This window comes from Poecilia mexicana, unplaced genomic scaffold (genome assembly GCF_051168715.1).
Source record: "Poecilia mexicana isolate PSO_F unplaced genomic scaffold, ASM5116871v1 scaffold_8, whole genome shotgun sequence".
NCBI lineage: Eukaryota > Metazoa > Chordata > Actinopteri > Cyprinodontiformes > Poeciliidae > Poecilia > Poecilia mexicana.
Genome location: NW_028263377.1, coordinates 26,943,981 through 26,970,442, shown reverse-complemented (window position 1 = coordinate 26,970,442; position 26,462 = coordinate 26,943,981). Strand labels below are relative to the sequence as shown.

The following is a 26,462-nucleotide window of genomic DNA, read 5'->3' as shown; positions in this document are numbered from 1 at the left end:
GTGATTTGTTTTGCATCTATTAAAAAAAAATCAGACACAAAATAAGTGACTGCATAAAAAGTGACTGACCTGATTCAACAGCGGTCCAGTCAATTGGTGCTAGAATCAAAAATATCTTGAGGAAATAAGAAAACAGAGAAAATGACAACCCAAAGCATTCAGCTAAAGATTCACAGACAACAAGATGGAGGTTCTTGAGTGGCCTAATCAAAGCCCAGACCTGTTTACAGATGATGTCCAAAGATGGAACAGTTTAGCAGGAAGAAAACTGCAGCGTCCAGATCCACACAAACTCCCTGCTGGGATGGCAGTCAGAGATGCAAATACTAAATACTGACTGGAATGGGGTGAATATTTATACAGTCACTTATTTTATCTTACAGATCCAATTATTGTAATTTATAGAAATAAGTTTTTACTTGGATATTTGAGGGGTTTTTTTGTCAAAAAAAGCTAAGCTTAGTTAATCATGAATGATTTGTAAAACATCCAAGGAGGTGAAGACTTTTATCTCTACGTCACCCTGTAAAGAAATGCCACCCTGGGTGGTGAGCCACATCATTCAAATTAAAATCTGAATCACTGAAAACGACAGAAACATTAAATTATGCCTTTTGATTCCTGATGATCCATCTTGTTTTGTATCTGTAGTTTACCAGAATAAAATATAATTAGTAATGGAAAAAAGGAAGGAGAAAAATAAACATTTTATTCAAAATAAGTTTATTGATTATGATGAAGCTACTGATCAATTATACACAACATCAAAGAGGACCAACATCAACATTATCAGGGAAAGCATCTGAAACTCAAACTTCCACCTGAAGGGCTGAGAAACTTCTGGTGCTACTCGTTGATGAATACGGAAAAAAAAAACAAATATTCAAAGAACAAACAGCAAACATCCTTCCACAGAATTTTCTCTGCATCTGTTTCAAATGTTTTCTGATCCACCAGATGAACTCTGGTGGATCAGCTGGAAAAGTGTATTTAAAAAAAACATCCAGTGAACATACACAGTGAAAAGCTGCTCACAGCGCCACCTACTGGCTACACTTTGGAGCGGTGAACAGAGGGAAATCTTTTCACGTAATTTCTGAAACTATGAGTCGTTTTAGGGAAACATCTACCAGTTTGGCACCAACTGGTTTTGCTGCAGGCACAAAACAAGTTAAATCCAAGATGATTTTTTAAAATAAAGACAAAACCATCAATCTTTGGAGCAAAGCAGAACCACAGTTTGTTTTCCAACAGCAGAACAAAACAAAACAGACTTCGGTGCTGCTTTTCCCACTACATGATTCCTCCACATCTTCCATCTGAACACCTCTGAGCTGATGTTTGGGTCAGTTTTGATTTATTTTCAAGAATACATTTTCACATGTCATAAAACAGGTTAAAAAACAAACAAAACTAAAGAACAAAAAAGGAAAAAGTATGGTGGACATTTAGCCAACTTCACCAAACCTGTAACACATTTATACATCCGACCACCGGGGGCGCTGTTACACGACGAGTGTTGCGATTAGATTTGGATAAATACACTGTGATGCAAGCATTAGATTGCTGTTGTTTTCTCTTTGTCTCTATAAAATAAACAATAAAACAAAATTTTAAAAAATAAATAAAAGTTCTGCTGTTTTCCTTTTACATTTTTTGAAAGATTTATCTTAGTATCATTGTTAGTGAAGTGCCTCTGATGACTGGGCTTATTTTCAGTACAACTGAAAATGTTTTTAATGAATGACTTGATCTTTTTAGCGCAAATGTACTCAAATTAAAGGCTGGACTTGATCGATATTTTAGTAAACAAGAGCCACACAAAATTGTCAATAATTAAGGTAACAGAAATAATTTTCTAACAACAACAATTTCAGATTTTCATCACATTTCCAGCCCTGGAAAAAGCTGAGTAGGAATCCTGCATGGCGCGTTGTATCACATGACCCGGCATTCTGTCTCTGATTGGCTGAGACGAACAACTAAACAGAAATGTTGGTTCTCTTTCAAAGTTGACTTTTCCAGTGAAAATCAAACTTTTAAATAAAGAAACATAAAAAAATATCTAAATATATGGTGCCTAACCCTGTCAAATAACTAAAAATGAGAAAATCTTGATTCATTTTCAATCAGAAATCATCTTCAATCTTTTAACAATCTAAATCTGTAACATTTTGTTAGAACAAAATCCTTTAATTTGTCACAATTTTATAAATTTTTACTCCCATTAGGGTGAAATTACATGAAATTGTTATTGTTCAGTGAAGCAGCAGCATTGAAACTACGTTAGGAGTGTTTCACTTCTTTCATAAGTGTTGACAAAAATAAAAAATATGTACTAAAAAAGATGGAATGAGTGTTCATAATCAATCATTCAAGTTGCTCAGAATACTTCACAGTTTCTGCCGTCAGTCAGACTTGGTGGTTTTGTGTCTCCAGGGATAAATCAGCTCCCCGATGAACAGCTTCTTGACGAGCGCCGCCCAGGAGTCTCTGGGGTAGCAGCTGTAGGTCGGCGTGCGGTAGGTCTGGACGACGCTGCTGCACTTCAGAGGGTTGATCTGCAGAGGAACGGCAGCGTCAGGGAACAACCTCCACCTCCAGCACCAGCTAACGTCCAAAACGGAGCGTCAAACTGGGAAATCTCACCTCCATCAGCAGGTGGAGGGCGGTGCCCGGCTCCTCACACAGCACCCTGAACTTCACACCCTCTGAAAATGGAATAAAAATAAATTTACACACGCCAAGGTTTCTGCTTTGCAGAAGTAATGAGATTTACCAGCCAGTCTGTAGGGCCGACAGATCCGCAGCGCCATGGCGAACAGAGGGAAGGAGTTGATGAAGTCGACGCTGAGATGCAGGACGCCCTGGAACAGCACCACCACCAGGCGCAGCTGCTCCACACACAGGCACACAGAGGTGTGAAAAACAAACCAACACCACAGCTTTAACAAACGTTTCTGCTTGTTCTCAGAGAAACCTGCAAATACAGTCAGTGTAAAGATAAACAGGAAGGTATGGGAGAAGTTCACAAAGCTGTTCTCCTGATTGGACCACTGGGGATAAACAAAACAGCAGCAGACCCAAAAAAGATCTCCAGGAAAGGAGAAACAGAGCTGGGCTTCAATTTATCTATGATTACATGAAACATGATTCATTAAAAAGTGTTGGTTAAGTTATTAAAAGAGTCACTGAGGTGAAAACGTTTCCGAATCCCGGGCTCAGCTTCTCTTACCAGAGTGAAGACCAGGTAGTACAGCGCGGTGGTAGGAAGCAGGAACAGCAGGATGGTGAACAGCAGCGTTCCGATGAAGAGCTGCAGCAAAAACACAACAGATCTCAGGACAGAAAATGACTGAAAAACCGCAGAAATTCAGGCAAACTGCTGATTAACACCACCATTAATAAAGAATACTTTATAAATCTGACCGTTGACTTCCCTTAACTGCTTTCCATCACGACTGGACTGATAGTTTCAGCTGTTTTCACAACAAAATTGCAAAAACCAAATCATTTGAGTAATCTGTTCCCCTCTTCACCTGTGGGGGCGCTGCATCAAGAACTGCTGAAGGAAACGACTTGAAAACCTCAAAATAAGGTGCTGAGCGGAACTTCCTTCTTCAAATTTAAACAAAAAAGGAGTGGTGTCATATTTTAGTGTTTAGAGTATTTCTCTTTTGTCTTTAGCTAAAATCCATGAGCCATTTCTCCAGCTGGGGCTAGGCTAGCGTTTTGTTTTTATCGTATTTATCCAGGATGCCTTTAAAGAATCTTACCTTCTTTAAATTTGTGATAAAAATCTCTTTCAGTCACCCTTCTGAGCGGGTTTTCTTACATTATGTGATGAATTTTGCGATGGAGATAATTCAGGTAGATGCAGTACATCAGGAAAGTTGAGGGGAGACTCACCTGGTCCAGGTCATAAGAGCACGAGTCGACTCTCTGCCGCAGGACGTTCCACTTCTTCCCCCTGAAGAGCCTCCAGAGAGACGACAGGCCGTAGATCTTCAGGCAGTAGAGCCTGACGGAGACGCACAGAGCCGTCAGTCACTCCAAACTGGCACCCAGAAAATGACCGTCTAACGTTTCCATCCACTCATGAAGATCATCAGTTTTGGGCATTTATATATATAAAATATAACATAAAACAATCTTGACACCTTGAAATTGAGCCTCTGTGTCTTTAAGTAGCTTCTACTCTTTCTGCCTTCAACAATGGTTCTCATTATTCGGTTTACAGCTGTTTTTTGAGGTTATATGTAATCCCCCCTTTATTCAGAGCAGAGAAGTCTTGATCCATCCTGACCAACAGAAACTCAACCAGGATCAGAGACAGGAAGTAGTTCAGGAAGGTCCAATACGACAGAACGAGTTGGACTTTCCTTATTTTATCACTAAAAGAAATCTCTGTCCTCCTTATTTCTGGCTCAGAATCAAAGAATAACAAACATTTCTAAACCTTATCTGCAAGAAGCAGAACAAAGGCTAATTTTCTGTGGATGAACCTTCAAATGATGCATAAAGAACAGCTCAGCACAAAAAGCCTGAGGAGATAAAGTCTCTTCTTTGAAGCTTTTAATGTAAATTTCCAAATTTGGTTCATCGGAGTTCCTGGAGACAGATAATCTGCTCCCAACCATCATAAAATAATCATTATGAACTAATTTTCCATGAAGTTGCCTGAAGTCAGAGGCAGGCGGCTCCGTCCTCCTCCTGCTGAGATCACTGCAGGGATGCTGAGAAACTCTGACAAAGCTTCTCAAAGTGAAACTACAAGCGCTGTGGGAGATGGAGCAGCATAAGCATGCAGCAGGAAGGGGGAAACATTTCAGCGTGACGCAGGCGAGGAGCGCTATCTTTAGAGCAGATGTTTAATTCAGAGGTTCCTTCCTCTGCTTTCATCAGGATCAGGCGCCGATTCTCCAGAACCGAACTGGAGCTGCAGACGGGCGAGCAGCTGAGAGGGAAACCAGGAAGTAAACATCAACAAACAGGAAGTGATTAACTTCCATCACTTCCTGTGTTTCAGAAAATCTGCGACATGTTTAGGACTTTATTTTTGTTTTTGGGAAACGATTTGATCAAAACGCATCAGAATCAGAGAAACAACATCCAACCAATCAACCAACCAACCAACCAACCAACCGACAACCAACCAACCAACCAACCAACCAACCGACATCCAACCAACCAACCAACCAACCAACCAACCAACCAACCAACCAACCAACCAACCAACATCCAACCAACCAACCAACATCCAACCAACATCCATCCAACCAACCAACCAACCGACATCCAACCAACCAACCAACCAACCAACCAACCAACCAACCAACTGACATCCAACCAACCAACCAACCAACCAACCAACCAACCAACCAACCAACCGACATCCAACCAACCAACCAACATCCAACCAAAATCCATCCAACCAACCAACCAACATCCAACCAACATCCATCCAACCAACCAACCAACCGACATCCAACCAACCAACCAACCAACCAACATCCAACCAATCAACCAACCAACCAACATCCAACCAACCAACCAACCAACCAACATCCAACCAACCAACCAACCAACCAACCAACCAACCAACCAACCAACCAACCAACCAACCAACCAACCAACCAACCAACCAACCACCCAACATCCAACCAATCAACCAACATCCAACCAACCAACCAACCAACCAACCAACCAACCAACGAACCAACCAACCAACCAACCAACCAACCAACCAACCAACGAACCAACCGACATCCAACCAACCAACCAACCAACCAACCGACATCCAACCAACCAACCAACCAACATCCAACCAACATCCATCCAACCAACCAACCAACATCCAACCAACATCCATCCAACCAACCAACCAACCAACATCCAACCAACCAACCAACATCCAACCAACCAACCAACCAACCAACCAACCAACCAACCAACCAACATCCAACCAACCACCCAACCAACCAACCAACCAACCAACATCCAACCAACCAACCAACCAACCAACCAACCAACCAACCAACCAACCAATCAACCAACATCCAACCAACCAACCAACCAACCAACCAATCAACCAACATCCAACCAACCAACCAACCAACCAACCAACCAACCAACCAACATCCAACCAATCAACCAACATCCAACCAACATCCAACCAACCAACCAACATCCAACCAACCAACCAACCAACCAACCAACCAACCAACCAACCAACCAACCAACCAACCAACCTACCAACATCCAACCAACCAACCAACCAACCAACCAACCAACCAACCAACCAACCAACCAACCAACCAACCAACCAACATCCAACCAACCAACCGACATCCAACCGTCCGTCCATTCTGGTCTCATATCTTAGGAAGCTTTCTTCGGTCCAACTAATTATCCAGACTGCTCTTTGGATCCTGATCAATAACTGATAACCATTAGAGAGCTGGACCGTCGATTTGCCGTAAATCAAAGCTTCAAGTTTCCACTTAGCTCCGTCAGACTGAAGCATGAAACCTCAATCCGTCTCTGCACTTCCTGCTGCATCCTGACAGCAGCAGAGGAACCGAATAACTCCTCCAGTCAGAGCAAACATCCACCATCAGTCAGATGGAGACGTCCAACGTTTTCAGCCTGAGCTGCTTTTCATTCTGGACACCAGACAAACATCAGTCTCTACCAAAAGAACTGCATTCTGGGTCACTTTCCGATTTTCAATACAATCTTTAGTTTTAGAGCCAGTAATCTGGAAACACAGCAGACTGGTGACTGGATCCTCAATTTACCAACAGAAGGTTTAAAATAGAGATCATTTCGCTTTAAAGCTCTCTATATGAATATTCTTCATTTCTGCAAGGTTTATATTGTGGATTTAAGATTCTTGGCTCTTTTTAGCATAGATGCTTAAAAACCCCAAAAGGTTTAAAATACAGATACTGACTAAATGTACGTAAGCTTTTAAATTCAAGAAAAGTTTTTCTTGAATTTAAAAATTTTCTTGCCAAGTTTTCTGTTATTTAGTAAAGAGAAATACTTTGGATAATTCTAAATAAGCTACAACCAGAAAAGTTTAGTTTGATTTAACTTCAGACGGTGAAAGACACTGTGTCTTTTTATTCAGAGTATGGAAATATCTGGTTTCAACGGCAAGTGTGAGTTTTCACTTGCATCACCACTTCTCTATTTGCTCCTGGTGCTTGTAGGGATTTTACACAGGAGGCACATAGTCCCCATAGTTGGCCACAGCTGGGCCGTGTCTCGATAAAAAAAAATGAAATCCAACCCAAAAATGTGAAGAAAACATGCAGCTGTGCAGATCAGAACCTGTAATTACAGAAACATCAACAACTACAGTTCTCCTCTGAGGATAAAGTCAAACATCTCTAAAATAACTCAGTTATTTTATTTAGACAAGTTTAGAATCTTCTGAACCAAAATCTGATGAAAATATTTGAGTTTTACTCAAAGTAAACAGCATTAGTCTCTTTACAGACATCTGTAATTAAAATGTCTGACAAACACTGCCCCCTGCAGGCTTTTAAATATATTACAATTTTCATTACAAATAGAAACTGGATTAAAATCTTTAAAAATCAGATGTTGGGACGACACTAAAATGCACAACAGAGTATTAGGCTGAGAATTTGTTTAGTTTTATTATGAAAGTAAAGATGCAATATTACCAGAAGAAAAGGGTTAAAATTATGAGAAAAAAAGTCGTTTCAATGAGTAAAAAGCTTTGATAGTTATGAATATCAGACATCATCAGTTCGGCAATTCAGTGATTCTTTCTGCGACTCAGTTGTTTGGATGATCATTTCAAAGTGATAATAACTTGATGCTGATGTGATAAAAGATTAAATATTTCCTTATTTGTAACTGGATGCTCAACATTCCTCATTTTAACCCAGTGGTCTGACTGGTTTTTCCTGCAGGAGTTCTTATAAAATCACTACTTTATTCTCCTAATATTACAACTTTATTGTCAAATTACTATAACTTTATTCTATTAATTTAAAAACAAATATTTACTTAGCATAGCCCTGATAATCCATTGTAGAAAAGCTTTAATTCCAACACATCGCTGGCCTTTCATTTGTTTAATCTGAACGAACGAACGTCCGTCCGTCCGTCCGTCCGTCCATCGTTACCTGGCTCCGTAGACGTAGAAGCAGTAGATGTGAAAGGTGAACAGCGCCACCATGTCAGACAGCAGTGAGAGGGCAAAGGTCAGGCCGAGGCAGGCGGACAGGCCTCCGTACCAGAGGATTCCCTGGATGAACGGCGCCATCAGGTGGATGTAGCCTGCAGGGCGACATGCAGAGATGAGCCTCATGTTGGTGAACGCTGCTGGTTCTGGTCGGTTCTGGTCAGAGACTCACTGATCCACAGGTGGATGTGGTAGAGGAAGAACCGGCCCAGAACCTGGTCCAGGGCCCGGTTCATCTTCAGGCCGGCCGGAGCTCCCATCAGCCACTGCAGCAGCTCCTCCAGCTGCTGCGCCACGCTCTGTGGAGACAGAGCAGGGCATGCTGGGAAATTACCGGCTATGAGTCACAGGAAGGAGCATTTACAGTTAATGACTTGAATGCAAAAAAAAAAAAAACAACTGAATACCATAAAAAAAAAATCTTAAATGTCTCATCATAATTTTTGTTTTTCAATTATTTTTAAAAATGTATTTAAATGTTATTTCTGATTGGCTACCAGGCAAATTCATGAAGTTATTTTGCTGCTCAAGCAAGAAAAAGCCCAAAGGAACCAACACTGCTGCAAAAAGCTGTAAGAACAGAGTCAATGCGATGAAATTTAATGTGATTAATATGAAACATTACACATTTTCTTACAATCAAAACAGTGGATCGTGTTGAAAAGTTGCATTATCTGGTAATAAAATAATTACATGTTATCTGCTAATACATTTTTCTGCCACAGAACTGATGGGCGTCTAAAATCAGACAGTAGGAGGCAATAAATAATTACTGAATAAATAATTACTGAATCATGAATAAAAAACATTCTAAAATTTGATGTTTATTTACGTGCTTTGTAGCATTGTCTGTGGGATTGCTAAGGAGGTCAGAGGTCAACGCTGTTTGGAAAAGTTTGGGAACTCCTGGTCTAAACTCACTGACTCTTTGGTTGGTTGGATGTTCAGACATCCAACCCAGACCCACCATTCTATATCTACAGTATATCTCTATGTAATCTCTATATAATCTCTATATAATCTCTATATAATCCCATATCTGCTGTGACTCACGTCGGCGGCTGGCACCAGGTTGCTGGCCAGCATGGCGATGTGTTGGTCTCTGTAGAGCCACGACATGAGCAGGACGCCCAGCGAGACGTCCAGCAGGACGGACACCAGGACGTTGGCCTTCCTGCAGACAGACAGGGGGACAGGTGAGAGGGACGGACCCGGTCTGACCCGGCCCGGCGTCCCTCTGGGACAGAACCTCCTCCCACCTCATGAAGTCCATGTGGGCGTCGGCCTGTGGGGCGCCCAGCGTCTGCAGCCGCTCGGTTCTGTAGCTCAGCTGGACGCAGGTGGACAGCTTGGAGGACAGGAAGCGCAGCGGGAAGACGCTGAGGATCCTGGGAGAAACGGCAGGAGGTCAGAGGGAGGCAGCAGGACCAGAACCGGAACCGGACTGGGTTCAGGCTGGAACTATGACTCATTCAGGCTGAAATCGGTTCAGACATTAAAACGTTTTCAGGGGATTTTCTCCATAAAACGACTCGATTTGGACGAGAATAAAACCTGATTAACAACATGCAAGTAAAAACTTATGGTTTTATAAAAAATCTAATTTAATCTGCAAATCATAACAAGAGAAAATATGTTTCTAATATTCAATGAGATTATTCACAAATTTTATCTTTTACTAACAACTGGAGAAAAAAAAACAACTACATGAATAAAATTATTCATATTTTATTATATTATTAAGCATCTGTAGCAACAAAGACACACATTCTGTGGAAAAGTGTGGCAGCCAGGTTTCAGCCAGCTGACTGGCAGTGTGCAAGAACAGGTGGGGGAGGGGTCTCTGACTTCTTTCCCAGCTTCTCATTTAAAGGCCATCAGGGAGAAACCAGGAGGAAAATTTGACCCATTTTTATTTTTCAGAACCTTTTTGTACAGTGAAGCCAGAAATCAGTTTAGTCTGTTTTTCCCGTCTGAGACGATTTGCAGGTTTTCTTCAAAACTAATAATCATTTTTATTTACTGTTGTGTTTATTTATTTTAACTGTAACTAATAAAACTTTGAAGAAAGACACAGCTCTTCCCAGTTCAGAGTGTATTTCTCAGCGGTTCTCCCTGATATTTAAAGTTTGCGCTCCGGCCCAGTTCTCCTCACCGGGCGCTGCAGATCCAGGTCCAGACGGAGAGCATCCGGCCCAGCAGGAGGCCCAGCGGAACCGAGGCCTGCTTCAGCAGCTCCACCACGATGCTGGCCTCCCGGCCCTCAGACTGCCAGTGGGTCGACCGCAGCGGCCCGTCATCGTACCGGTCCAGGACGAAGAGCGGCTGGCTGCGCGCCACCGTCCCAAACACCTGAGGAGGAAGAGGAGGAAGAGAAACGAAGAACAGCCGTTGTTATAGCAACGGCTACTGGGCGTCCAAATAAACCATCAACCAAACAAGCTGGATAATGACTCTAAACAAGCAGCCAGAAATATTATGGGATGATTGAGATCAGAACTGAGTCATGTGTTAGAATGGCCTAGTCAAAGTCCAGACCTAGATCCACTTTATACACAGTGGCTGCAGACCTCTGCTCCAGATGATCACAGCTGGAAGAGGCTAAAGGCCACAAAAACACGCCACACTTTTCAGAAAGAACAGAACCCTTCAGAACCCGGATCGTCTCTGGTCCTCTGGTACCTGTCTGAGCTCAGAGTGAGGTTCTGATCCGTTCCCAGACTCCTGGGCCTCCACAGGATGAAGCTGCGACAGCATCACCTTCCTCTGCTCGTAGTGGACGAAGATCACCTTCTCCTCATCCTCATGCTCTGCGTCGCCGTCGTCCTCTTCGCTCTTCTTCTTCTCTGCTTTTTCTCCTGAATCCTTCCTGCAAACTGGAGGAGAGAAAATTTTCCAGTTTTTATCGCCAAGAAAGAAATTTATGAATATGAGATGATTTTAGTTTGACTGAAATAATAAAATAAAATATTTATTAAATGATCAAATAAAAATCAAGCTAACAGTTCTGATTGATGAGCATTATTTCTGCTGCTTCTCCAACTCATTATGAAGGTTTTATTCTGTTTTATTATTATTATTACATTTTTTATCTTTGTTGTTAAAATGTTTGAAATATAGATTTCCAGATTATCTAGAGATAAGGACTGCACAGTGGCACAGCTGGTAGAGCTGTTGCCTTGCAGCAAGAAGGTTCTGGGTTCAATTCCCGGCCCCCTGGTCTTTCTGCACAGAGTTTGCATGTTCTCCCTGTGAGTTTTCTCCAGGTACTCCGGCTTCCTCCAATCCAAAAACATGACTGTCAGGTTAATTGGTCCCTCCAAATTCTCCCTAGGTGTCAGTGCATGGTTGTGTGTCTCTGTGTTGCCCTGCGACAGGCTGGCGACCTGTCCAGGGTGACCCCGCCTCTCGCCCGGAATGTTAGCTGGAGATAGACACCAGCACCCCTCCCGACCCCACTAAGGGAAAATGGATGGATCCAAAGATTATCCAGATTTTTCCAGACTCAAAAATCCAGTTTTCAGGAATCTTTGAGGAAGGAAACAACATTAATTTTAGTAAATGAAGGCTGTTTGTAAACTGTCTCTGACTGCTGCTCTTGTCCTGAACTCCAGCAGGGGGCGCTCACTCTGGTCCCGGCTGAGCACCTCGCAGCTGAAGCCAGTCTTTCCGAACTGCCTTCTGATCTGGAGCCAGCGCTCCTGGGGGAAGATGGTGCTCAGGTCCCTGAGGAAGCTCTCCATGCCCTCCTGCCCGTCTTTAGGGAGACTCCAGGAGCCGAGAACCGACAGATCAACGCCACTCTGAGCCTGCATCTGGGACGACAGCATAGAGGGAAGAAGTCCAAATAATTTAACCGGACCCTGATTCACCCAAACAAGTCCTAAAGCTGCAGAATGTAAATTAAAAATATATATTTTTTACGTATTTGTTTAAACTGTCACCATGCTGAGACAGTTTAATATGAAACCGATCCGCTTTCTTCCAGTGATTAGAAACAACCACTCAGAACAAGGAGGCGGGTCTTAGCGCTGTCAATCACTCAGATTATATCACTTATAACAGGACATTTCTCCCTTTTTCACTTTATCTGCCAATGGAATAAGTACTTTTTATTATTATTAATTATTAATGAACAAACAAGCCTCTATATCTTCCAGAAACGTTACTTTTAAGTTATTTTGACTTGTTTCAATTTGCACTAGAAACTAAACCAAAAATACATTTTGTGTTTTTGCAGTGTAGCTGAGGGAGAAGGTGGAGGAGATTCGATCTTTTCACAGATTATCTGTCTCATAGCAAACTGTCACAGTTTTAGCTAATATGTTAAAAACATATATTTTTTTATAAAAGTTACATACTGCATGCAGATTTAGTTCGTTATCAATCATATTTCCAACATTAAAGTCTCAACTGATCGTAAACACACCCAGACAGCACAAAGAGGTTTGGAAAATCAGCACATGAAAGTGTAATGAATTTATGTCTGTAACGTCTATTTTTTTCATTCACCACAGGACAGTATTTAGTGTCGCACCGACCTGCTGGATGTACTGCTTGACCTGCGCCGGGATGAACGGGTAGTGGATGACTGCCAGCACCACGGCCGAGTCATGGCCGGAGATCCAGCGGCCCACCAGCAGCCCGCTCTCCGCCCGGTTGCAGCACTGTGGGAAGAAGATCTTCAGCACCATGACGTCCACAGCTCTGATGATAAACAGAAGAAATATTCAATTAGTTCAATGTTAACAAGTTAAAAATGTTGGATCAAACTTTACACTGGAATGAAGGAGGAGGAGGAGAAATAGGTGGAGGATACATTTCATATATTATTAATGATTTTTAAGTGAATAGTTTTAGAAATAAATACCTAATATTTATAAGTCTGTTTGCAATAAAGATGTATGTTTCACTTCTTGAAGTAAATAACTGTAATAAATTGATTACATTTCGATTTAATGAGATGAACAGGTTTTTGTCTTTATTTTTGTAAAAAAAAAAAAAAAAAAAAAACTAAACTGAAAACAGGACAATTCATCCTTCTTCCACTGGGTTTAAAAGGTTAAATCTAATCCAAATCAATTAGTAATCTTCATTAGTAGCAAAATTAATAGCAAAAACAAACAGTAGGAAATGTAGTATGTGCTAGGCAGCCATAAAAACGTCAAAACAACTGCAGACATCTAAATCCTTTTAGGAGACATTGTTGATGAATTGAAACCAAATGGAAAGGAGGTTCAGATGAATGTAATGACGAATCGCCGAATCAAAGCCTGAAATATTCATTCATTTAAGGTAAACTGTGTCTATTGACAGATAAGCGCAATCCGAGGAAAGCCTCCAAATCGGACAGTATTTGAGTGGAGTTTGGTGAGAACGCTGGCCTCCTTTCGCCCTTCACTCGCCCCATTGTGGTTGTCATGGCAACACGGGGAGCCCTGGGCTGGAACCTCATTGATTTCTGCGGCAGTGATCTCGATTTCACAATCCAAGAGGAGGAAGTAGGTCAACTGTAGAGCTAGCTGATAACAAAATACGAAGCTGTCATCCGAGAAATATTTATTAGCAGAAGTGATTAAAATGAATAAGTAATGTTGGCATATTAGGCTCTTCCTGTCAAACTCCTACTGACAGCTCATCGACTTAAAACGCTTAAATATACGCTAAATTAAAACGCAGAAGCTCCATTAAACAAACAAACTGTTGAGCTGATGGGGAGCATGATTGAAAACGAGATGCGAGTGTGATAGACTTTAATTTTACCTTCCTTAACACAATTAAACGGTGTCTCCTTCCGACTCCGGTTCTTCTACTTCAACAACGTCGCCATTTTATTTGTTTATAGTCCGTCACTTAAAGTGTCCGAACAGAAACAGGCGTGTTTGTTCTGTTCCGTTCTACAAAGTTTGGTGAAAAACCATAAAAATACATGGAGAGAATTTTGTTGACTGAAAAATACATTTTAATATATGTTTAAAATGACTTACGGCAACAGACAAAATCATAATCTGTCTGCAAAATCTGATATTTTAAAGTATAATGAATAAAACTTTTCTATAAATAAATTACATAATTACAGCATGATAAATTCAGGCAAAATTATAGCGTGTCTTCTCCAAGTCATTTTTTTCAATACAAAACCTACGAAACTAATACTTAAAGTTGGTATTATGTATATTTGTTAGAACTGAGTGAAATACTTACAGGGCAATATTTATTCTTTTGTCATTATGTATTTTATTCCTGAGTTCTTGGTTGAATTTTATTAATCATTTTTTATCAAAGACATAGATATCGACTAGACTCAGTTTTTAATTATTTATTGATTGCATTTATTTTATTATTTTTTTTACTTTTCAATATTGCTACTTATTTTGTTCTTTTAATATTAATTTTTTTTACCATTTTAGTATTTTTTAATTAAAGTTACTTTTGCTGTCATTTAATTTTATTGGTTAACCTATTTAATATTTTTTTTAACAAAATTGTGGTCCATTTCTTGACATGTATTTTTTATTCCTTCATTTACATCTGATTATTTTACTATTTGCTTAATATAATTGATATATTGTAGGTACTATTAACTACATAATAAATTATTTTAATAATTTTACTGATTTTTTTAATGATTAGTAATTGTATTATTTGGTTTACATCAGGCTAGTTCTATAATTTCCTTTGAAAAATAATATATTGTGTGTCTTTGTAACAACTTTAAAACTATGGACAGACTGTAAACTGCAATGTTATACAAAATAATAGTTTTATTATTGCAATGAATAAATTCCAGCTGATTTGTTACTATATGTTGACGCACATAGTGTCAACAGCCTTGTCTGTTTGTGTAATACATTTTAAAGCAGTTGCATTTGACATTACAGAATTATTATCTAATATTTCATTTTATATTAAATGTAAACTTTTTTTTAAGCTTATGAAAGAATAAATAGAAAGTTTGATCTGTTTTTTACTCACCATGTCAGGCTGCTGCTGTTAACATCCAAACTGTAAAGAGTTTTATCTGCTCCCGCAGTGACACCGCAAAAAAAAGAGCGGGAAGGAAACTTTCAGCTGATAAAGAAGATCTAAAAGCTCCGTTTCATGCAGGATTGTAATTTCACTATTTTATTTTAAATGTGTTTGATTTAAATGTCAACATTTAATTTTAAAAACAACTAAAACATTTTAATAACAACTTTTACCTATTATAAACATAATTAGTAAATCATTTTGATGTAAAAAATATTAAAACTATTATATTTATATTCAAACTACATTACCCAGGAGCAGTAGTAAACCTCGCATTGAACTATGGGTAAGCAGGAAGTAAACAAACACACGTGGAAGATGGCGCTTTCAGAGCAGAAAGAGAGGAAACCTGAGGATATTTTACGGGATTTTCGGGCCTCGTTTTTCTCCATGAACCGCTTGGCTTCGTTTCCCTGGACGGTGAGTTTGAGGCGCCGCTAAACTCCGTTGAAAATCTGCCTGATTCTGCTGCGAGGCTTTAATTTAAAACACCCACTGATATCAGCTTCTGGGCAATAATCACACATAAAATGTTTCAGTTTCTGAAAGCTCCGGCTGCGAAAACACTCAGCAGTGGATTTATATTGCACAACTTTCTTTATATCCCTCCATAGCATTTCAATCAGATAGAGGTCTGGAGTTTGACTAGGCCATTACAACAGTTTGTGTCTCTCCTGTTGCATTCTAGCTTCTGTGTTTTGGATCATTTCTGATTTAGTTTTAGGCAATGGCTCCAAAAGTTATGCATCTTTGCAAACCAAAGTCATGCACCCGTTTTGTTTTTTAAAGGATGAATCTTTCTGTCTTTGATTTTAACAGTTTCTAGACAACGAGCTGCAGAGCAACAAGTCATCAGAGTTCATCTCAGAGCTGCTGAAGCAGGTGGGATGATCCTCACAGAACTTTACTTTCTGCTTAATCTGAATTAAATCTAAAATAATCCAGTGTTTTTGTTTTTTACAGACATGTCTTCATCCTCTGTGTGGAAAGTTTCCACCATCGGTCCGATTCAGGAGGATTTTCCTCTCTGAGCTCATCAAACGGGTCAGTTTCATTAAGTTCACAACAGAAATTATTTTCTTTCCCAGTAATTTCTGATTTCCAGTGATTCCTACTAATAGGCTTTTGTGTGTCTGTGCAGCAGGAGGCTGCAGGCTGCGACCCTCTGGATGAGCTGTACGACGCCCTGGCGGAGGTGGTGGGGGTGGAGGAGACGCCGCACTGCCACAAGAGCTACTTCCTGGTACTGATCGCCTCCGTCACTGGAGCGGAGAACCAGGATTTATTGAGCAGAAACAAACTAACAGCTTCAGTCCATCCACTGCAATAAGCAGCACAATTTAATAAATATACAAATAATTTTTTTTAGTCATAATTTAAATTGAATTTGAATTAAATTAATTGAATATTTGTTTAATAATTTATGTAATAATTCATAATCATTTGAGGAAGTGTACAAGTTGTGTAATTAAATTATAACATTTGGACTTTTTAATTTAATTAATACCTGAGCTTGCAGTTAATCATGCTTATATGCTGATACTTACAAATACATATAATTTAAATGAATTTAAATTTAGTCATTTAAACTATAACTAAATGTATTTAGTCGTGTTCAGAGTTTGGACGTGGTTTTTGTGCCGCAGCCCAGCGGAGACGCCATCAGCCTTCTGGAAAACGTGGCTGTGATCTCTGAGGGAACGACGGGCCTGGTGACCTGGGAAGCTGCTCTCTACCTGGCAGAGTGGGCTCTGGAGAACCCACAGGTGTTCACCGGCAGGTGTGACCTCACCTGAACCTGAGCTGCAGCAGAGCCGTGTAAAGCTGCACAGCAAAAAATTAACAGCAATAATGAATACTTGATGCTTATGCATTTATAAATGTCAGTGTTTCAAACTAAATACTAAGCTACAAAATGAAATATTTAAATATATAACTAAATTAAATAGACAGTTTACATTTTTAGTTCTAAACTAACCATTGCACTAAAGATTTTTTAGCTTAAGCTAAATATTTACTTCATAAGCTCAATAATTAGCTTAGAAAATATTAAGTTTGCAAACTTTATATTTAGATTGAAATTAAGCATATAACTAATTCCAAATCAAATAGTTATTTTAAATGTTTAGTTCCAAAGTAAATCTTTATTTTCTTAACTAAACATGTACTTGTCAAACTAAATATTTAGTTGAGAAGCTGAACTAAACTTTGCAAACTTAATATTTAATTTGCAAACTGTTTATACATATAGTTCCAAATTAAGTACTTATTTTCCAAGCTAAATATTTAGCTTTTGTGTTTCTTACTGTGGGACTGTGACTTTTATAACTGAGTGAACAACATGCTGAAAATTAACTCCCAGTTTTTTCTCTGACTGGCTAAACAAACCAAAATATACTGTTATTGTTTTTACTGTGTAACTTTAGAAACGGTTCCCTTTAGAACTCTGGGTTCTAACAGGCTCTCTCTACAGGTCGGTTCTGGAGCTGGGAAGCGGCGTCGGATTGACCGGAATCACCGTGTGCCGCTCCTGCAGTCCGGTCCGGTTCGTCTTCAGCGACTGTCACGCCGCGGTTCTGGAGAAACTCAGAGAAAACGTCCGTCTGAACGGCCTCGGCTGCGGGAAGAGTCCATCTGTCACGGTGGACCAGCTGGACTGGACCACGGCGCCGGAGGAGCAGATCCGCCGGATCCGACCCGACACGGTGATCGCTGCAGGTTCGGTCCGGCTCGAGGGCTGTTATTATATTTAAGTGCTTAACAAGTCTTCTGTTGCTCTTGGTTACAACAGTAAGCTAAAAAAAAAAAAACTTAAGTGAAAGTCCGGTCCCAGATAAGTAAGCTAATGATATCAAAAAGAAAGGAAACAAATGTGGTCCAATCAGGTGTGGTCCTTTGTGTGGCCACGCCCCTCGGTGACTCTCCTCCCATCTCCTGCAGACGTGGTGTACGATCCGGAAGTCGCAGGAAGTCTGGCGGATCTGCTGCTGAAGATCCTGAAATGTTCAGCGGCAGCGGAGATCCTGATCTGCTCCACCATCAGAAACCCGGAGACGTACGGCGGCTTCAAGCTGCGGCTCGGTGAGGATCAAGACGCTTCAGAGCCGGAACCGAGTTCCAGTCCCGGTCCGGTTCCACAGAACTGGGTAGAGGACCCAAAAACTGTACTCGAGTAAGAAGAGTAGCGCTACTTAACATATTTCTACTCAAGTTAAAGTAAAAAGTAGACGTCCAAGAAGTTACTCAATAAGTAAAGTATTCGGTAAAAAGGCAACTAAACTACAGAGGACTTGATCGAAAAATCAGATTCAATATTTTACAATGTCTTCAGATTACAACAAAGTATCAGAACCAGAATAAAAAATATGAGAAAAGTCGTAATTCGAGTAATGATATAAAAATAAAGCATAATAATATGAGCATAAAGTCATCACGAGAATAGAGTCAGACGAGATTACAGACTTTGTTATCATAATCCGACTTAATTCTTGTATTATTTGGACTTTATTCTCATAATGACTCTTATTCTGGTAACATGACTTCTCATTATTACAACTTTATTCTTGTAACGTCATTTTAAAAACATTTTTAGCAAGGCCCTAATTTTTATGCCTAATTTTTACTAAAAATTAGGCATAAATTCTGGTATTAATACAAATAATTACAAAATAATGAATTAAATCAGAATCAGCACTTTTCTGTTTCCATATTTATCAACATAAAACTTATAAAACTAGCACTTCTAGTCTATAAAGTCTATACAGTTTGTTAAAACTAAAGTACTTCCAATGACAATATAAGAACTTTAAAAAATAAGGTGCAGTAAAATTACTCCTAAAAGTTTTATTTTCTAAAAAGTTACTCTAAATGTAACTAGTTACATCCTGCGGTTCCTCCCTGCAGAGGCTGCAGGTCTGGGCCACCAGGTTCTGACCGGACCCGTCAGCGCCGTGTTTCCCTACGACCGGCTGGCTCCAATAGAACTCATCAAAGTGTTCAGGTGAGCTGACGCTGCAGGATCAACGTTTTATTTACAAATCACATAAATCAGGATTAAAGCAGTTTTTCCTGTTTCTGTCAGAGTCCAGGAAGGCTGAAAGCTCCTCTTCATCTGGGAGCCGCCAGCAGAGGCAGAACATTCTGGTCCCAGTTATCGTCCCAGCGCTGCCCCCTGCTGGCGCGGAGGTTCCTCCGGAAAGCTCCCAGTCTGCCGTCTGAACTGGGAAACTCTGAGAGGAGAGACTGGAAACCAGCAAGGAGAAGAAGAAAACAGACTGAGTCACTTCCTGGGACCCGAGTGGAGTTTCCCCCAAAACGTCTTCAAATCTAACACAGTCAAACGTTTGTGCTGCAAAAAGGTTTTGTGCTGCTATCACTTTAAATATATTAATAAAAAAAGTTTCCACAGGTCAGAGGTAAACCCAAACCCAAATTTACAAAATCAGATAAATTTGGTGTCAATAAACCAGAGGTGGGCAGAGAAACCAAACATTTACTAAAATGAGACTAAATATTACTTCAACATATTTTACTCAAGTAAAAGTAAAAAGTAACCATCCAAGAAATCACTTCAGAGTAAAAGTATTTGGTAAAAACGTCTACTCAGGTCCTGATCAAATTATAATTTAAAAATTACATCAATAGATGGACCAAAATAAAAAATTTCTGTATTTTAAGGACAAAAATCAGAAGAATTCATATAATTAGCAAAAATTAACAAAATTAGGCAAAAATATTTTTTTCTTATTCAGTTTCCTTCAATGAAAAACTTAAGTAAAAGCTGCAGGTGTGTGTCTGAGTCTGGTGAGTTTTTGGTTAAAACATGTTTGTTTTTTCATTCAGTGGGAAGAAAATCCAGAAATTGGACTCGAGAGTAAAAAGTACAGCGTGTTAAAGTACTACTAAAAGTACATTTTTCCCCAAAAGTACTCAAATGTAATTGAGTAAATGTAACTAGTTACTACCCACCTCTGTAATCAGCTACACTTGTGCAGCATAACATTTTGCTTGTGCTGCTTTTGCTTTGAAGATATTGATGACCTCTGACCTTTGAAAAGTTCATATTTTTAAATGATAGCGGCACAAACGATGTTTACTGCCCAAACCTTTGACACCAATTCTTTTAGACGTAAAGAAGGAGCCGACTTCGCTCAAACGGACGACTAATGACTGAAAATCTTCTCTGGATGCTGAAACTGGATTCCAATCAATCGTCTGCTTCATTAATGTTGCAGAAACATTGATAGAGCTGCATGTTTTGGGTTTGCATCAGTAAAGTTGTGAACGCAGCTGCGTTTGGTCCTGCAGGTCGAGCTTCAGCGGATCGTCTCACCTTGAGCTGCTGGGCGAGTTCTGCAGAGTCCCTGAAGATCAAACCGTTCACTTCGTGCTCCACCAGCTCCTGCAGGCTGCAGGAAACATGGACGCTTTTCAAAAATCTAAACTAGTATCTGTGTGTGCAAACATGAAGGAAGGAAGAAAATAGGAAATGAGGTTTGGAAGGAAGGAAAAGCAAATTAATGAGAAAGAAAAGGACAAGAGAAAAAGCAGAGGAGGAAAAATGAAAAAAGAATACAAGGAATTAGGGAAGACATAAGAAAAGGAAAAATGGGACCGAAAGGATAAAAAAGGATATCTATGAAAGATGGAAGGACAAGGAAGAAACGTCAGGCTGGACTTAGAAAAGAAAGACATGGTAGAACAGAAAAGAGGGAAAAAGACAATTAGGGGAGAAAAGATGAGAAAGGAAGAAAACAAGAAGGGTAGAAATTAAGGACACATGTAAGGAGAGATGGTAGGAATGAGGACAAGGAAGGAAGGAGGGAACAAAGTGAAAAATGGATTCAAAGTTAGAAAGGAGGAAAAACTCGAAGGAAAGTGGGACAGGAAAGAAGGACTTAGAAAGGAAAAAGAAGCTGTGGGTTCTGTCCGGTCCGATTAAAAGCTTCTCACCAGTGGAAGTGGATGGCGCAGACAGGAAGACAGCAGCCGAACATGTCCACCACCTTCATGGGCAGGTCCAGACCGCTGGACGACTTGTGGAGGCAGACGCCCAGATCTGCTGAACCTGGAGGATGAAAAGACAAGAACGACGACGAGGGACGAAAGTACATGATGAGGGACGGCACTTTTTACCAAAAGTAATTTTTGATAATAAAAAAAAGATGTCTTGGGCAAAGAAAAATCACTTTTGGTGAAAAATGACTTGGGTCGTTATCTTAGGATAGTCAAACGAGAGGCGGGGCTTTCTCTATGGAACAGATCCTCAAATAAATAAAACTTGGTAAATAAAAATATTGAATGGGACATTTATTTATGTGATGGACCAGTTTTTGACTCCAGAGTTTTTCCTACCCAGCAGCAGCGGGTAATCCTCGGCCTCCAGCCACGGCGTGCAGATCTTCACGCGCTCCAAATGCAGCGAGGCGATCAGCTTCTTGTAGTGTTCCTTCTGAGGACCTTTTCCTGCACAAATGCACCGTCAGATCCGTCACCAGAGTTTCAAACTAACTTACATTTAATGAAATGTAGCTGAATTAGTTTGAAGTTTCTGCATTTTTCTTGCATCTGGATCCAAAACGGTTTCACCTGTGATGACGCAGACTAGCGACGGCAGCGGCGCTCCTCCTCTGATGAAGCCTTCGTACTCTGAAACAAACCGACCTGGTTCAGGTACATCAGAATAAACCCGTTTCGGGTCGGCTCGTTTCAGAAACCAAACCTGTACCTTGCAGAGAATCCAGCAGGATGGAGAAATCTTCGTCCTCTGCAGAGAGAAAACGTCACCATTCAGGAAGGCTTCAGGCTAAACATGGAAGGTCATTGGGAGGTCATTCACCCGTCCAGCTGGTGCTGCTGATCAGCAGAGCCGGCCGGTCCGACCTCAGGGTCACGCCGCCGTCGCCCGGGTTACGGACGGTGAACGCAGTCGCCTCCGTCTCCTCAGAGTCGGACCTGAAAACGGATCAGGATCAGATTTTTAAAACACTAAATATTTAATGGGATAAACAGACAAACACCTGAGGCAGAGCAGGAACGAATGAACGGATGAACGAATGGATGGATGATTAACTGTTTGATGCTCAGTTTCCAGGAACAAAACTGAATGTTGAGACAAATGGATGGATGAATAATGAATGAACTGATGAATGAACTCTTCTCCTGTCATTTTCTCCACCCCATAATAAAAATAGTGATGATAATGATGATGATGATGATGATGATCTCCAGCGCTCACCCTGAGGCTCTGAACTGCGGCTGAGTGTCGGCCATCTTGAGGAAGAGTTGGTGCTGCAGATCCAGAGGAGTCTCTCTGAAGATGGAGGCCGGCCGGTCGTACAGAGTGGTTGCCCTGGAAACCACAACACTTCATCTGTCTGTTTTAACACACGCGGCCAAACGGCTTAAAAACTAAAACTCAGATTTATCATAACAGCCGATTTTAATTATTCGTTTTCTCACTTTTTTTTCCTAAAAAAATAAATGACAGAATATTAGTGAAAATCTGCAGGAATTTCTGTTTATGCACAAGAATATAGTCATAATATTAGCAGAATAAAAACTCAATTTCACCAGAAAAATCTCGTAAGACTGAGGAAAAAAAAGTTGTTTTAATGAGTAAAAGATTGTTTAATTCGTATTGAGTTCTTATACAATTATTACTTTATCCTCCAAATATCACACATTTATTTTTGTAAGAAGACTTTACTATTATACTTTTCATCTTCTGGAGTTACTGACCGTTTTCTTGTAGCATTATGATTTTATTCTTGTAAAATAATTGTTTTAAAATTTAGAAACGCAGCCTGACCCTTACGTTTCGTCATAGAGTTACCTGAATTCAAAGTCCAAATAAATAGACGCTACAAATGTTTGTCAAACAAGATGGCTGCCTTGGTGGAAAAAAAACAGAACAGACTTTCAGAAAATTAGAAATTCAAAAAAATTTGATTAATCAATACAGCTGATTGATCGGCCAGCCCCCGGTTATTTAATAGGAACAACTTATAAACTACAACATTTCATATTTAACTCTGTATTTCAGTTAAACATCTGGTAAATCATTAAAATGTTTATTTAGACGAGAGATTAAATGGCTTCTTTCTGTAACATTTCAGTTTTTAACAGTAAAGTGTTTGTAAGCTAATTATTTTTTCTTGGTTATGTAAGCTCACGTTTTCCTGTTCTCCTACTGATCATTTGTTTTCTTAGTTTTTAAAACCTGTTTGAAATAAATGAATAGCATTTCAGTTTTAAAGGTGCAGATATGAAACGGATCAGAGGAAGATGAAGATGTGACACCAGGATCTGAATCAAACAGTCTTACTCGACGCCCCAGTTTGTCTGCAAGTCGTCCTTCATGGCGTTCGTCACACACAGGCTGTGGGAGGCCAGAGGGCCGAACAGGTGTTCATACCTGAAGAATACAAACAAAACTTTAAACAGAAGAGACTGGACTAACACTATTCCAATGTTTTCTCATCTACGTTTCAGCATTTCAGGCTGCAGATATAACCGATTCTGAGTTGTTTTCAGTCTTTATTTTGTTTTGTTCTTCTTTTCTGCACTGGGGCTGCAATAAAATCCAGACTGCATTCTCTACCCGAGAGCCTGGATGTAACCTCTGGTAGGTAAAAACACTTCATGCTCCATGCATTATCACTCTGCATGCTGTCAGTTTATTATGCACCATGCGTATTAGGTGGAAATACGCATGGTTTAAGTCTCACTGCAAAAATACAACAGGTGTTTTTGTCCAGTTTTTAATGCATATATCTAAATACATTTAAAATAAGATAAAACTAACTTACAAATAACTCTTCAGAAAGATATACGAGATTAATTTAAGTAAACAATTCCTTAATATTAATAAAAAGTAGCAGAATATTTCATTTATAACATGGAAAATTATTTTAAGTGAAATAATCTGCCACCAGGGGGCGTGACTTTGTCTTTCCTCTGCCTACATCTCCCAGAATGCTGTGCGATTCTGGATGGAGTTCAGTGAATATTCTATATACTGAATATTCCGTCAGATGCATAATTCACTGATATTGATCCCATGTCTATGACGATTGATTGTTATTGATTGATTGTCCAGCCCTGTTTGCAGATAAGCAGAGTTTCAGCTGAAGCTGAGGCGCTGACCGCTTGGCGAGTCGGACCAGAGGATGCGACGCTCCGAGGCTCAGAGCCATGATGGTGTAGCCATAGTTGTGCCAGTCGATGATGAAGGTGCTGCCGCGCAGAACGCACACGAGCCACGCCACCGCAATCCCAGGCAGGCCAGGAGGATTCTGGGAAAAATAAAACGTTATGTTTGTAAATCTACAGCACATTTAGAGCCAATCCTCCTCCTCCTTTTCTTCCTCCTCCTCTGATGGTGATGAGGACGAGCTGACCTGCATCAGGATGTGAGCCTGCAGCTCCAGGGACAGCAGAACGTGAAGCAGCTGCACCGACTGGACCACCGTCTTCGTCACGTACGTCAGGAGTTTTGGTCCAGCTGGAAAAGCAGCAGCCAGTTTTTATTTCTGAACTTTTGCTGCAGGAAAACAAACACAGCTCTGTTTACCTCGAAGACCTTTAACCTCTGAGATGCCGACTATCCGGATCTTCTCCTCCTTCAGCACGTCCTGATGGGGCTTTGAGTCTGAAAAACATCCAGTTTTATTCTTAAACTGGTTTTAATAGTTTTATTAACTTCTTCTCAGATGTTTTGCATTATGAGCAAAGAGAAAATTCACCATTAAAGGGATTAAAGGTTACTTCTGCTTCACAAATACTACAAAACAAACTGTGGTAAAAGTTCAACAGCTGCTGTAAGGGAAATATTCTGCAAATTGACAAAAGATTCTGTTTCAAATTTCATACAAGAACTGAGATTTACCAATAAGCAAAAGCTGAGCTGAAAGATGACGAATACTCAAACCCCTCGCTGTTTCGATTATCAGAAATGGATCCAATGTATCGTTATAAACACTGATACTGAAAAAAATGTGTTGATATTAGCATTGTTAGCGGCGTCCAAATGAGATATATGTGTATAAATATCGTTTCGGTTGCAGCAGCAATACTATAGATAATGATATCAATGTTAGCCCAAACTGTCATATCGGTACATCCTATAATTTCATAGTGGAAAGAACATGATATATAGTAGTAAAATAACATATAGTAGCATAAATTGTTGCAGAAATTATTGTGATGAATGACAATATTTTTTGAGACCATTTTCAAGTAATAAATGAATAATGCTGCAAATTCACCCACTCAAAAACCAATAATAGTTTTGTACAGGAAGATATTTTAAATATCCAAAACAAAACACAACCATATATATATATATATATATATATATATATATATATATATATATATATATATATATATTAATACCAACAATAAACCTCAAAGGCCATCGTATTATTTAATATCGTGAACTCTATTTACTAGTTAGTTGATATCTGAAGGAATTACTGGATTTTGTTTGTTTAGAAGAATCACCAAACTTTCCAGATTTTTTATTTATAAGCAAGTTGAATAAATACAGTTAGTTATTTAATGTAACAAAAACGGATGTATATACTATGAATTGTTTTCCGACAGTTTATGGCATCTTTGCAGATTTTACACTTTTCAAAACATCTCGGTCATTTAAGTTTTCCAAATATTAACTCACTGTAAACTTTCTCTATCTTTATCTGTCTCATTCAGCAGATAAGATGTTTGTAATTCCAACAGGTGACAGTTTGTATTCTCACCTAAAAACCCGACAAAAGTGACCTGGTACCCGTGTTTGCTGAGGGACAGAGCGTGATACTGCATCCGAGGACTGCGTCCGATGTCCCCCAGCACCAGGACGCAGACCCGCCGGTCCGAACCGGCGTCCCGCTGCCGCAGCCTCCGCCAACACATCGACAGGATCCCGGCTCCCACAGCCAGGCAGACACCCGGACCGGTTACGCCGGAGTCCGCCACAAAATACGAACCAAAGACCGCAAAAACGACAGAAAACACGGAAAGTAGCGCCACGGTGGAACCGCACGGCACCATGTTTGTTTGAGAGTCAGGAAGTGTGTGAAGGGGGCGGGGCTTGAGATTTAAAGAGACCGCGCCAATCAGAAATACCAAAATAAAAGCCTTAAAACAAGTATATTGCTTTATTTGTTTCCTGGATAACAGGATGTTTTAAAAACATTGTTATCTT

At 40.0% G+C, this 26,462-nt stretch overlaps 3 protein-coding genes across 3 annotated transcripts; 1 reads left to right on the top strand and 2 right to left on the bottom strand.

Moving 5' to 3' along the window:
• Nucleotides 1-706: 706 nt before the first annotated feature.
• pigq (phosphatidylinositol glycan anchor biosynthesis, class Q) lies at nucleotides 707-14,087 on the bottom strand. Its single transcript, XM_015014131.2, has 14 exons — nucleotides 13,988-14,087; nucleotides 12,766-12,931; nucleotides 11,853-12,039; nucleotides 10,907-11,100; nucleotides 10,380-10,576; nucleotides 9,484-9,612; nucleotides 9,278-9,398; nucleotides 8,397-8,523; nucleotides 8,166-8,319; nucleotides 3,910-4,021; nucleotides 3,236-3,316; nucleotides 2,780-2,894; nucleotides 2,650-2,711; nucleotides 707-2,561 (listed from the first exon to the last, which is right to left on the bottom strand). The coding sequence occupies exons 2-14, from the start codon at nucleotides 12,916-12,918 to the stop codon at nucleotides 2,409-2,411; spliced, it is 1,785 nt and encodes a 594-aa protein (XP_014869617.2). The 5' UTR covers nucleotides 12,919-12,931; nucleotides 13,988-14,087; the 3' UTR covers nucleotides 707-2,408.
• A 1,201-nt stretch (nucleotides 14,088-15,288) lies between these two features.
• eef2kmt (eukaryotic elongation factor 2 lysine methyltransferase) lies at nucleotides 15,289-19,471 on the top strand. The gene is made up of 9 exons (XM_015014130.2): nucleotides 15,289-15,673; nucleotides 16,073-16,135; nucleotides 16,217-16,297; nucleotides 16,395-16,496; nucleotides 16,900-17,033; nucleotides 17,727-17,971; nucleotides 18,194-18,334; nucleotides 19,157-19,253; nucleotides 19,335-19,471. The coding sequence occupies exons 1-9, from the start codon at nucleotides 15,536-15,538 to the stop codon at nucleotides 19,348-19,350; spliced, it is 1,017 nt and encodes a 338-aa protein (XP_014869616.2). The 5' UTR covers nucleotides 15,289-15,535; the 3' UTR covers nucleotides 19,351-19,471.
• On the bottom strand, nucleotides 19,249-26,332 carry alg1 (ALG1 chitobiosyldiphosphodolichol beta-mannosyltransferase). The gene is made up of 13 exons (XM_015014127.2): nucleotides 26,017-26,332; nucleotides 24,828-24,905; nucleotides 24,655-24,758; nucleotides 24,401-24,549; nucleotides 23,580-23,669; nucleotides 22,491-22,604; nucleotides 22,092-22,207; nucleotides 21,981-22,019; nucleotides 21,842-21,901; nucleotides 21,608-21,718; nucleotides 21,206-21,320; nucleotides 20,586-20,661; nucleotides 19,249-19,495 (listed from the first exon to the last, which is right to left on the bottom strand). Exons 1-13 carry the CDS (start codon nucleotides 26,306-26,308, stop codon nucleotides 19,361-19,363), a joined length of 1,479 nt encoding a protein of 492 aa, XP_014869613.1. The 5' UTR covers nucleotides 26,309-26,332; the 3' UTR covers nucleotides 19,249-19,360.
• Nucleotides 26,333-26,462: the final 130 nt, after the last annotated feature.

Excerpts from the sequence above, each read along its gene's own strand:
- pigq (XM_015014131.2), bottom strand. The coding sequence starts at position 12,918 with ATGGTGCTGAAGATCTTCTTCCCACAGTGCTGCAACCGGGCGGAGAGC. Across the intron at positions 9,613-10,379 it reads ACCTGGATCTGCAGCGCCCG|GATCCTCAGCGTCTTCCCGC; the intron begins GTGAGGAGAACT and ends CGTTTCTCCCAG. Across the intron at positions 3,317-3,909 it reads GCTCTTATGACCTGGACCAG|CTCTTCATCGGAACGCTGCT; the intron begins GTGAGTCTCCCC and ends TTTTTGCTGCAG.
- eef2kmt (XM_015014130.2), top strand. The coding sequence starts at position 15,536 with ATGGGTAAGCAGGAAGTAAACAAACACACGTGGAAGATGGCGCTTTCA. Across the intron at positions 16,497-16,899 it reads GCCACAAGAGCTACTTCCTG|CCCAGCGGAGACGCCATCAG; the intron begins GTACTGATCGCC and ends TTTGTGCCGCAG. Across the intron at positions 17,034-17,726 it reads CCACAGGTGTTCACCGGCAG|GTCGGTTCTGGAGCTGGGAA; the intron begins GTGTGACCTCAC and ends CTCTCTCTACAG.
- alg1 (XM_015014127.2), bottom strand. The coding sequence starts at position 26,308 with ATGGTGCCGTGCGGTTCCACCGTGGCGCTACTTTCCGTGTTTTCTGTC. Across the intron at positions 23,670-24,400 it reads CTGGTCCGACTCGCCAAGCG|GTATGAACACCTGTTCGGCC; the intron begins GTCAGCGCCTCA and ends TGTATTCTTCAG. Across the intron at positions 22,020-22,091 it reads CAGCAGCACCAGCTGGACGG|AGGACGAAGATTTCTCCATC; the intron begins GTGAATGACCTC and ends TTCTCTCTGCAG.